The following is a 12,125-nucleotide window of genomic DNA, read 5'->3' on the forward strand; positions in this document are numbered from 1 at the left end:
TGTAGCCTACAGTTTTTCATCATTCTCACCACCGAGAGAAGACAGGGAAGAAACCATAATTTACACTACCTAGCCCGCTGTAGCCTACATATTTACAGTGCATTCGAGAATTATTCAGACCCCTTCCCTTTCTCCACATTTTGTTACGTTACAGCCTTATTCTAAATATAAATCTACACACAATATCCCATAATGACAAAGCGAAAACGGTTTTATTTTTTTATTTGAGCAAATGTATTAAAAATAACAAACAGAAATACCTGATTTACATAAGTATTTAGACTCTTTGCTATGAGACTCGAAATTGAGCTCAGGTACATCCTGTTTCCATTGATCATCCTTGAGATGTTTCTACATCTTGATTGGAGTACACCTGTGGTAAATTCAATTAATTTGACATGATTTGGAAAGGCACACACCTGTCTATATAAGGTTCCACAGTGCATGTCAGAGCAAAAAAAACAAGCCATGAGGTTGAAGGAATTGTCCGTTAGAGCTCCGAGACAGAATTGTGTCGAGGCACAGATCTGGGGAAGGGTACCAAAAAGAATTCTGCAGCATTGAAGGTCCCAAAGAACCCAGTGGCCTCCATCATTCTTAAATGGAAGATGTTTGGAACCACCAACATTCTTCCTTGAGCTGGTTGCCTGGCTAAACTGAGCAATCGGTGGAGAAGGGCCTTGGTTAGGGAGCTCCACAATTCCTCTGTGGAGAACCTTCCAGAAGGACATCCATCTCTGCAGCACTCCACCAATCAGGCCTTTTGGTAGAGTGGCCAGACGGAAGCCACTCATCAGTAAAAAGGCACATAACAGCCCGCTTGGAGTTTGCCAAAAGGAACCTGAAGAACTCTCAGACCATGAGAAACAAAATTCTTTGGCCTGAATGCCAAGCATCATGTGTGAAGGGAACCTGGCACCATCCCTACGGTGAAGCATGGTGGTGGCAGCATCATGCAGTGGGAATGTTTTTCAGCAGTTTTGATAACTGTGTAAATATGTGTAACCATGTAAATTGCATGATGTCTACTTTGATGCTAATTAGCATTTTTGAATCTGATAGTAAATAGAGCTGAAAATATTGGTAAACATCACCTTGTCTGAGAAAGATTTACATGGTTATCAAAAATTCACGCCAGGGTAAGACTACACTAAATAAAGCCCCTTTTTAAGTGTTTCTAAAATTCCCTGTGGGAAAAATTTAATGCTGAAAAAACTATTGGAACTATTTCCCTGTTTGAAACCAAGATTTCCACACCTCCACTGTGGATCTCTATTTGGTTTGTCACTATTATTTTTCATGGAATTTTTGTGGTAATTGAATATAATTGATTCAGAATTTACAATAATTAATTTCCTGTCTATTCTCAAAATGAAAAAGCTTCCTCAGCACTACACACCTGTTTATAGGTGCAGGGTTCGTGGTGACATTTTTTTCCCTTTTCCCCCTTCCTTTTTTATTTTTGTATCACAAAATGAATATAACGTGATTGACCACACTACCGCACAGCAGGTGGCGGCATGCACAAACAAAATGAGCAAACGCCATGATACCAAAGAAGAAGACGTTAGCGGGCGCAGCAACGTAATTAATCAAATTTGCAGATGGCTGTAACACCGTATGCCAGGTAGTTTACAATTAGGCTACATCAGTATTTCAAACAAATTGTAGGCTACTTACATTTGGGTGACAAATGCGTATGTTTTTGAAGTGACTTTCTTTCATCAGTCAACAAACCAAAAAGTCCCCAACTGGTTGTGGTAAGTTTTATCATAGAAGCCAATCTGGTCATATTCTGTTGAGGTGAAATGGTTTGCTGTTTTCAATCAGCATGTTTCCGTCACAATTTTTCCTTCTATAATATGTTTCCTAAAATGTAATTCCTGCACTTTACGTCAGTCAGAGTTCTCATCAACAGTTGGCCGGTGGGTGGCGCCTATGCCTTTGTTTCTGCCTGTGTTTACTGAAGGAGGAATAATTGTCTTGACTGGATGGATAACAGAAGGCAGGGGGCGCGGCCACGTGTCTCTCAAACGTCAAGTACTACCTACCAAAATGTCCATTCCAGACGAATGGAATAATGAGATGAATTACTTTTTTTGCGAATTATGAGAGATGAATTACATTAAATTCCCAACCCATATTTTGGGCCTGCTCATCAGCCTCAGTAGTCATTCACTAGATATTCAGCCAGCCATTAAAACAAGTGGTTAGGATTAGGAAGAGGCACATTGGAGCTCTTTTTTCCATTTTGAGCCCTATACCCTCTTTATCTGTTCCTATGGGATACTTCATAATCACATCATGTTCCTAATTATGCTAAATGGGACCTTGGGCTTGATCCTTTGTCCCTTGTGGTCCTGTATCTTTTGGACCCACCCAAAGGGAGGATGCCTGTACAAAACAAAGTTAGCACATCGTCTGCCAATGTAGTCCTACTGTACTCTGCTGATACATTTTGTAAATCAGGAGCAGAAGAGTAGAGCATCTGAAGTGAACCCTGCCATTCTTCCCCTGAGGGTAAAGGATTTACAGTTAATACTAGTCGGACAATGCATCAAAAGCCATTCATACAACAGAGTATAAACCATTTTAGCATACACTGAAACTTTAATACAAAGTAGGCTAATGTATCTTTACATTTATTTTTGTTGAACTTTGTAGAGATTGATCCTGGTCACAAAAATGACACCAGAGCAAACAGCCTATAGCAACCTGTCTCAGCTGCATGTCAAATTTATTTTCTGTAGCCATTTGTTCATTTTATAAGCTAACACAAAATAAACCAAGGTGGAAGTATGAAATAAACTAGGATATGCCTTGCAGGGAGAAATGTAACAAGTGATACTACTGTTAAGGGTGAATATTCCATACTTTGATTATTAGTTGCAGTTTTACTGTGGCCTTAGATGATATGTGACTCACCACCTGGATTCGGTCTTATGTAGCAACATTTGAAATAGTGTTTTTTACTTTGGATAAAAGTAGAGACTCGAAGCTACAAAATTATATATCATGCACAGCATTTTTTTAGGAACTATGGGAAAGTAATTCTGCTTTGAATGTTATACGCTTGTAAAATCACTTTTGAGAAAAGGGCCTTTGAATGTTTTGGTACCTACTGGAGAGCTTTCCTTTGTCTACATCCATTCAGTATTGTTCACATCCTCTTAAGCCAGGCCCACCCATCTCTTTAAGGATTCACATGAGGTCATGTGCTAAAGAGTGAGTAGTGTAGTAAAGATTAAGACTTAAAGTGGTAGTAGCCTACAATAAGGAAAAGTTCCAGGTAAACAGTGTCCAGATAAAAATATTAGATGAAGCTTACCCAGACACACTTGTCTAAATTGATGCTATAACCCCAGCCACATCCTGTACGTAGTGCATCAGCATTCAATAGAGTATCTCATTCGTAAAAAAGAAAACATTTAGATTGCTCAACAGTGTCTTGTTTTTTGCTGCCCTCTTGGAATGGAAAGAGAATGAAACAGAAAGAAAGGCTGACTGCAGAGTTAACATGCCACATGTTGCCTGTCATGTCTCGTAAGTTGCATCACAGGCTGTCATTCCTGTTCCTGCCTGTTGACTGGATGAGTGCCTCAGAGAGTTAGAGCATTCACTCCTGACCCTGGATTTCAGCGGACCCGCTTTGTGTGTTGGTTTTACATCAAGCAACAGCCTTCATCCAAAAGTCTGATCTCTCTGTTTAGGGCTGTGAGGATACCAGTATCATATTTTTTTTTTACATGGCAAAAATGAGAACACGAAGCAGAACAAAGTCTTTGGTCCTTTAAAACCTGATATACAATTGAAGTCGGAAGTTTACATACACCTTAGCCAAATACATTTAAACTCAGTTTTTCGCAATTCCTGACATTTAATCCTAGTAAAAATTACCTGTTTTAGGTCAGTTTGGATCACCACTTCATTTTACAAATGTGAAATGTCAGAATAATAGAGTGATTTATTTCAGCTTGTATTTCTTTCATCACATTCCCAGTGGTTCAGAAGTTTACACACACTCAATTAGTATTTGGTAGCATTGCCTTTAAATTGTTTAACTTGAGTGAAATGTTTCGGGTAGCCTTCCACAAGCTTCCCACAATAAGTTGGGTGAATTTTGGCCCATTGCTCCTGACAGAGCTGGTGTAACTGAGTCAGGTTTGTAGGCCTCCTTGCTCGCTCTCACACCTTTTCAGTTCTACCCACAAACATTCTATAGGATTGAGGTCAGGGATTTGTGATGGCCACTCCCATACCTTGACATTGTTGTCCTTAAGCCATTTTGCCACAACTTTGGAAGTATGCTTGGGGTCATTGTCCATTTGGAGGACCCATTTGCGACCAAGCTTTAACTTTAACTGATGTCTTGAGACGTTGCTTCAATATATCCACATAATTTCCCTCCCTCATGATGCCATTTATTTTGTGAAGTGCACCAGTCCCTCCTGCAGCAAATCACCCCACAACATGAGGCTGCCACCCCTGTGCTTCACGGTTGAGATGGTATTCTTTGGCTTGCAAGCCTCCTCCTTTTTCCTCCAAACATAATGATGGTCATTATGGCCAAACAGTTCTATTTTTGTTTCATCAGACCAGAGGACATTTCTCCAAAAAGTACGATCTTTGTCCCCATGTGCAGTTGCAAACCCTAGTCTGGCTTTTTTTTATGGCTGTTTTGGAGCAGTGGCTTCTTCCTTGCTGAGCAACCTTTCAGGTTATGTTGATATAGGACTTGTTTTACTGTGGATATAGATACTTTTGTACCTGTTTCCTCCAGCATCTTCACAAGGTCCTTTGCTGTTGTTCTGGGATTGATTTGCACTTTTCACACCAAAGTACATTCAACTCTAGGAGACAGAACGCGTCTCCTTCCTGAGCGGTATGACGGCTGCGTGGTCCCATGGTGTTTGTACTTGCGTACTATTGTTTGTACAGATGAACGTGGTACCTTCAGGCATTTGGAAATTGCTCCCAAGGATGACCCAGACTTATGGACGTCTACAATTTTCTTTCTGAGGTCTTGGCCAATTTCTTTAGATTTTCCCATGATGTCAAGCAAAGAGACACTGAGTTTGAAGGTAGGCCTTGAAATACATCCACAGGTACACCTCCAATCTACTCGAATTATGTCAAATAGCCTATCAGAAGCTTCTAAAGCCATGACATCATTTTCTGGAATTTTCCAAGCTGTTTAAAGGCACAGTCAACTTAGTGTATGTAAACTTCGTGTGATACAGTGAGTTATAAGTGAAATAATCTGTGTAAACAATTGTTGGAAAAATGACTTGTGTCATGCACAAAGTAGATGTCCTAACCAACTTGCCAAAACTATAGTTTGTTAACAAGACATTTGTGGAATGGTTGAAAAATGAGTTTTAATGACTCCAACCTAAGTGTATGTTAACTTCCAACTTCAACTGTATGTAAAATATTATGTGCTATAGTTTGGAAAATAAATAAATGTTTCTCTGGATGACATAATGTTTTTTTCCCGAAATTAGGGCTGTTTTCCTAAAGATGTCAAATCCATTTTGTGTTTGGTTTCCTTGCCACGATACTAATGAGTATTGTGATTCTGGTATCGTCTCGGTCCTACTATTGTTAACCCAAAGGATTTTATGGTTCTGTTATTTGTGCAGGTACCAAAATGAAGTGAATTTTTATGTAACCTTTCATTTGACTTGGCAAGTCCGTTAAGAACAAATTCTTATTTACAATGACGGTCTAGGAACAGGCCGTCAGTTGTTCAGGGGCAGAACGACAGATTTTTACCTTGTCAGTTCGGGGATTCGCTCTAGCAACCTTTCGGTTACTGGCCCAATGCTAAAACCACTAGGCTACCTGCCGCCTCAATTTGAAGCAAACCCAGTAGTAGCTTCTTAGTACTATGTTTTGAGTCCTCTATGGTTCAGGCACAGATGCAGTCCACCCAAAGAGTTGGCTATTTGCTGCTTTTTTAGTATAGTCCAATGTCCAGTATAAGAGTTTGGGGTAAATACTTCATTTGGAACAAGCTTGTTGTTTGTTAGGGGAAGTGGTGTAAAGTACATAAGTAAACATACTTTTATGTACTACTTAAGTCGTTTTTTGGAGTGTCTTTACATTACTTTACTATTTATATAGTACTCAAGTATGACAATTAGGTACTTTTCCCACCACTTTTTAGGGTGAATGCCTAAGGAGAAAGAACAGTGAGCGGGAGGGAGAGAAATGGGAGAGAGGGAGGGGTAAAAAAAAGGGTGCAGCGCTGAACACAGTGAGCTGTTTTTGCTGGGATATGTGACTCAGAGAGAGAAGGCCACAGAATTACAGGCCCTTTCCACTGCTAGGGCTTCGCCAGGGTACTCCCATAGCTACTGGGCCTGTCCAATGCCATGCCCACACTCTCCATCAACAGTACACACACACACACACACACACACACACACACACACACACACACACACACACACACACACTCCAGAATAACCATCCTCTCCTGACATTGGACTTGATTGGACCTGTTCTTTCATTAACTCCACCCCGAGGCAATAAATACAAGATCCATCTTCGAGCAGAGATGATAAAGAGACCTGGGAGCTTGAAGATGACCTATGGGAATTACTGTATTGGTGTACTGTGCTGTACCCTTCATTGGAAATATAGCAGTAACATAGACTATTTTCTTTGGGATTTTTGGTCTTTTGATAAAAAAAAATGGTGCAAACAAAATCTTTTTTTTGTGAGCTGACAGTAAGGTGAATATTTGCAATTACAGAATAATTTGTACAGCTCTGTACAGTTAAAGAATGGATCAGTGTGGATTTTCCATCCAACCATTTTTCTGTCTGTTTGCACTTGAAAGTGGAGCTTTCACTGACAGGCCACATGTCCAAGCAGTTGGGATCACTGTGTCTGTGAGCCCACTGTGAATGAAAGAGAAAGGAAAAGAGAGTAAGAGAGACACCAGGGAGCTGAGTAGTTGCTGTGCTGTGTGTGGGCTCTATCTGTATTAGTCCAGCCTGGCTCCTCCTTGCCCCACCCTCTCCCTACTTCCCGCTCTCTTTCTCTCTTCAGCGATACATGTGCAGGGAGAGACTGTGACGCAGCCATTCCAGAGCGTGAGCCAAAGGCACACAGACAGCACTGATCCTCCTCCCTAAACTCCACAGGGGCACCTCAGACCCAGAGAAGAACACCTATCTACAACACACAGCGGCAGCTGAACTTCCACAGAGGTCCGGCTGTGCAGACACACACACTGCTCCACCAGGAGGCTTCCACTCACAACCTCACACTCTCACTAAGGTAAGGTAAAGACGTTTTGGCTCTGGTTGTACTTTGACTGACAGTTGTGAATGTCAGCCCACACTAACAGAGATGTGAGAATAGGTTCCCGCTTGTACTTTGATCTTGACGGCTACAGTGTACAGTTCAAATTTCATTTCACTTTCGTTGTTGACCGGTTGGGGGTGTAGGATAACAACTCGGCTGTGACCTTTTCAAAGTATATAAGTCATTCAGTGTAAGTTACTCTAATACATGGTTATTGGGGAAAGTAATGTAGTAGTTACTCTTTCCAAAGGTACCTCATTATCTATGGAAAGGGCTTGACACATGTACATTATATGTAGTGCTAAGGTGTTCACATTCATCAGTTACTTATTTATCATATATGCTGTATCATTGCACGAGTAATGAAATAGTTTACATCTGAGTGATTCCTCACAAAACCCAGACAAAAAAGACCATGCTTTTGGGGATTTTCTCAAAATGAAATTCATACAACAGTCCTTTGGAAGAAGGATTGTTAACGTACAATGAGTGTACAAAACATTAGGAACACCTGCTCTTTCCATGACCGACTGACCAGGTGAAAGCTATAATCCATTATTGATGAAACCTGTTAAATCCACTTCAATCAGGGCAGTTGAAGGGGAGAAGACGAGTTAAAGAAGGATTTTTAAGCCTAGAGACAATTGAGGTATGGATTGTGTATGTGTGCCATTCAGAGGGTGAATAGGCTAGAGCATTATTTCAGTTCCTTTGAATAGGGTATTGTAGTAGGTGCCAGGCGCACCGGTTTGTGTGTCAAACTGCAACGCTGCTGGGCTTTTCACTCTCAAGTTTCTCGTGTGTATCAAGAACGGCCCACCAACCAAAGGACATCCAGCCAACTTGGCACAACTGTCGGCACCATTGGAGTCGACATGGGCCAGCATCCCTGTGGAACGCTTTCAACACCTTGTAGAGTCTGTGCCCCGATGATTTGAGGCTGTTCTGAGGGCTAAAGGGGGTGGAATATTAGGAAGGTGTTCCTAATGTTTGGTACATTCAATGTGTATTTAAAATGTGTATCTAAAAGCATAATTAAGAAATACTTAGTCAAAGTTGGCATATATATGAAATTTCGGGCATACCAAGGCCTCCTTTAAGACTCCATAATGTTTAATCTGTAGATGCTACAAAGCAAGAATTGGTGGCATAAGAAGCTTTACAGCGTGCTCTGTAATAGGAGTAGTATTTCGATTTCAATATTTATTTTTAACATAAATTTTTTAATATTGAAAAATATATACATGGATATTGAAAATATATATACTTTTTTGTATTGCTAATTGTCAATATATTGTGGAAACATAATTTACTCTACTGCGATATCAAAGTTCCAGAGTGGAATCTCAGCTAGTTTTTTGGGCTTCGAAAGCCTTTCATCCAGTACTTTCTGACAGTCATTTTACTGCTGCCTCTGCCCATCTAAACATTGAGAAAGTGGTTATTCATCTCCTAATCAGGGCATCCTGCTGTGTTTGTTTATGTAGTGAGTCAAGGCCATGGTGTAATGACTGAGATTTAGGCAAGCCGAATGTAAGTGGAGGGAGACAGCCATCGGACAGATTTCTCCGAATTAGTGACTCTGGCATAATTAGCAGGCTGTTAGTACTTCTTCACTCTGTCTCAACAAGCAGTTGGCGGACAAGGGAGATGATGCAGGTTTTCTTTGCTTGTGTAATGTTTGTTCATTGTTTTGTATGCTTCTGTAGTTCTTGAATACATATTTTGTGTGTTATCAAAATTGTCTAATTGCCTGTTCACTGCAGACGCCAGACGGTGGGAATTAGACTTGCTCAGGAGAGAGCTAAAGTTGCTCAACCACCCAAACAGCATTTTTAGTAGGGCTTCTCTGATGGTGAGAGAGATTCGTAGCTGTTATACGCCTAAGCCCCAACCCCCCCCTCCTTTACTATTTTCTATTTTGGCACATGCTAACTCACATGGTTCCTCCCTCAGGCTTCGCTATACTTGTTCTAACATTTGCTGTATCAGATGTTGATTAATTAATTAATCCTTCCCTCCACAGCCTGTCTCCCAGCCAACCACCTGAACCACCTGCTGGATGTCCACTATGGAATCTCCGGGTCAGAAACGAGCCAGCCGCGGTGGGACTGCCACTCCACTCTCCCCAACCCGCATCTCTCGCCTGCAGGAGAAGGACGACCTGTGCAACCTCAACGACCGGCTGGCCGTCTACATCGACAAGGTGCGCTCGCTGGAGATAGAGAATGCTGGGCTGCGGCTGCGCATCACAGAGTCCGAGACCGAGATCAGCCGTGAGGTGACGGGCATGAAGGTGGCCTATGAGACGGAGCTTGCCGACGCCCGCAAGACCCTCGACTCGGTGGCCAAGGAGCGCGCCCGACTGCAGCTGGAGCTAGGCAAAGTCAAGGAGGATTACAAGGAGCTCAAAGTCAGGTAGGACACATTGGGTTGGCAGGGTTTAGGTCATTTTTTTTGTAGGCAGCATGCAAAGGCTGCAAAAACAAATGTTCAGTTGAATTGAGTATTAGGGGAAACCCTGGGATGGGGACAGAAAGGCAGGAGGTTTATGGGTAATCCTGTATCAAATTGTGCTGTCATAAAGTTAGTCTATTGCCATGCTCACTGTTGTAAGTTTCTGGCCGAGGGACACATTGGGTTTTGGCCAAGGGGCTAATAATTTTGTCTAAATTTGAAAGTGATTGTGATTCAGCATGTAATCTCACTGACACACATTTAACTGCCTACAACCTCCTATATGATGATAGGGAGGGGCATATTCAAACCAGAGGACGAGACACCATCTAATTTCATTATACCTAATTTGTGGTGACGTTATTTCCCTGTACTGGCTCTGACTCATCAACCAGTGCAGGTCTGCTCTTACTCCAGTCCTTCACTACAGTCATTCTCAATGAAGTAGATTTACACTACTATATCATGTTCCTCTTTCTCTTCCAAACCATAAGTACACCAGCCCTGAAACCATTTTCACCTTGGACTGGATACCTAGTATGCTGGCACAATTGTCAGAGTGTTGGTCAGATAAGCCTTTACTAATAAATAATTGAGTTTAACCCATTGCAACCTTTAATTCCAAGGCAGTTTGCCACTGAGGATGTGAGTGGTAGAGCTTCTAATCCACACCTGGGTGATGCAACATCCATTTTGCACCAGAATGCACACTACCTTAAACTCCGACTTCTAAAATCCTTTAGAGGTGTGGAGAGCGACATGCCTGACATTAGTTGTGTACATTCCTGGTGGTTTTCAGCAGGTTCAGCATTCCCCTACATGGTAATGACAAAGGGCCCAGCCACGGGGCCACGCCCTGACAAACAGCTCGCTCTGTTTAGCTTGACTTACGAGTGTAATGACAGTCAACACTCCCACAATCCCATGCATGCAATGCATTATTACACAGCGCATTTCAATCAGCCTGTAAGCAGGTTTCCAGGTTAAGATAAAATATGCTTTAATCCAAACTCTGGTGTTAGCACCATTCTCCAACCAACTGAGCCATCGGAACTGGCTGGGTAGGTTAGACTTAGACCTTTGGGAGAATGTTAAAGGGATCTGTCTACCAGAGTTAAGTGGGTAAATGTGCCCACAGACTAGACAATAGCTCACATCTCTCTCTCTCTCTCTCTCTCTCTCTCTCTCTCCTACGAGCAGGCAACGGCCTGCAAATGACTCCACAGGAATGTTTGAATGTCTTGGCAAAGTGCAAATCGGGTTGCAGTGTGTCTGAGAAAATGAAAGACAGTTGAAAGTGTTAGTTGTATTTACTTGTTATTTTACTATTTTTTTTAAACTTCACGTACCCTCGTTTATGCATGGGGCTTCCCTCCGCAGGGAGTAGCAAACAGAGAATAGGAATATTTTAAGCTATGCAAACACTGTCTTCAACAGCTTCTCATTGGCATGACTCTGGTTTTCAACACCGTGCAATTGCAATGTTGAAGCAATGGTGTCTGTACAGAGACGTGAGGGTGGAGTCTTACTTGTTCAACCATAGTGCCATTGTGTTTTTACTGGGTTAATGTTTCAATTAATGTTTGCAGTGTATCTGTCAAGATGGAATGTACAGTGTTTGGTGTGCCCAACGTTGCAGGTGAGGGTGTGGCTCTGGGGTGGGTTTGTGTTTGAGTGCCGACCTTGGTCAGGGTGTGGACTTCTGGGTCTTGACTTGAGTGTGTTGAGTGAGTTGGGCTGTCTGAGTAGTGACTCTCTTTAAAAACCAAGTCTGTTTGGTGAGTGAATGGAATTTTACAGTTCATTTAGAATTCTCTTTCCCATTGTGCCGTAAGGTCCCTAGCTGAGTGAAGAATAGCAACAGTGCCTATAACTTCCGTTGGAAACCAATCATTTGTTACACGTGTGGTGGAAATGTATCACTGAGGCCTGCGTGGGCAGCCTCGGTCTCTTACGCTGCAGCCGGTGTGTTTGCCAGTGTTTGGTTGCCATGGTAGCTGGGGAGTCTTGGCATGGGCGTGTGACAGGGTGGTGACTCAGAGGTTTTTCAGGGCCTTGATTGTGGGAAGGGAGCTGCTGGCTGTGGCCTTTCTTTAGGTCTGGATCTCTGGGGCAGAGCAGCGAGCCATCTTTATTAATAGTTCATACGTATCATCTAGTTCCCTATGAACACCATGTTATTACCTTTTGACTGGTGCCCTATGAGGACTTGCAAGTAAATGTAACTTTCTTATCAGAGACAGAGCAGTATACCGTCCCAACAAATGTCCCTTTCAACAATATTCTTAGTCATTCAAATATTACCCCATTACTGTAGGCCCTACATTATACAGTTCCAAGCCCTCTAATCC

General features: G+C 42.1%; 1 protein-coding gene across 3 annotated transcripts in view; it reads left to right on the top strand.

Moving 5' to 3' along the window:
- The first annotated feature begins 1,510 nt into the window (after nucleotides 1–1,510).
- Nucleotides 1,511–12,125, top strand: part of LOC109902034 (lamin-A-like) — a 29,930-nt gene continuing 19,315 nt past the window's right edge. The window contains exons 1-3 of one of the 3 annotated variants that reach the window (XM_020498088.2): nucleotides 1,511–1,760; nucleotides 7,060–7,290; nucleotides 9,344–9,735. In XM_020498088.2, the coding sequence (XP_020353677.1) occupies nucleotides 9,380–9,735 (356 nt within the window). In that variant the 5' untranslated portion in view covers nucleotides 1,511–1,760; nucleotides 7,060–7,290; nucleotides 9,344–9,379. Of the gene's footprint in view, nucleotides 1,761–6,561; nucleotides 7,291–9,343; nucleotides 9,736–12,125 lie in introns of those variants that run through there. The other 2 variants (XM_020498089.2, XM_031786772.1) reach the window with 2 other exon arrangements.

Source organism: Oncorhynchus kisutch, linkage group LG13, assembly GCF_002021735.2.
Source record: "Oncorhynchus kisutch isolate 150728-3 linkage group LG13, Okis_V2, whole genome shotgun sequence".
Lineage (NCBI taxonomy): Eukaryota > Metazoa > Chordata > Actinopteri > Salmoniformes > Salmonidae > Oncorhynchus > Oncorhynchus kisutch.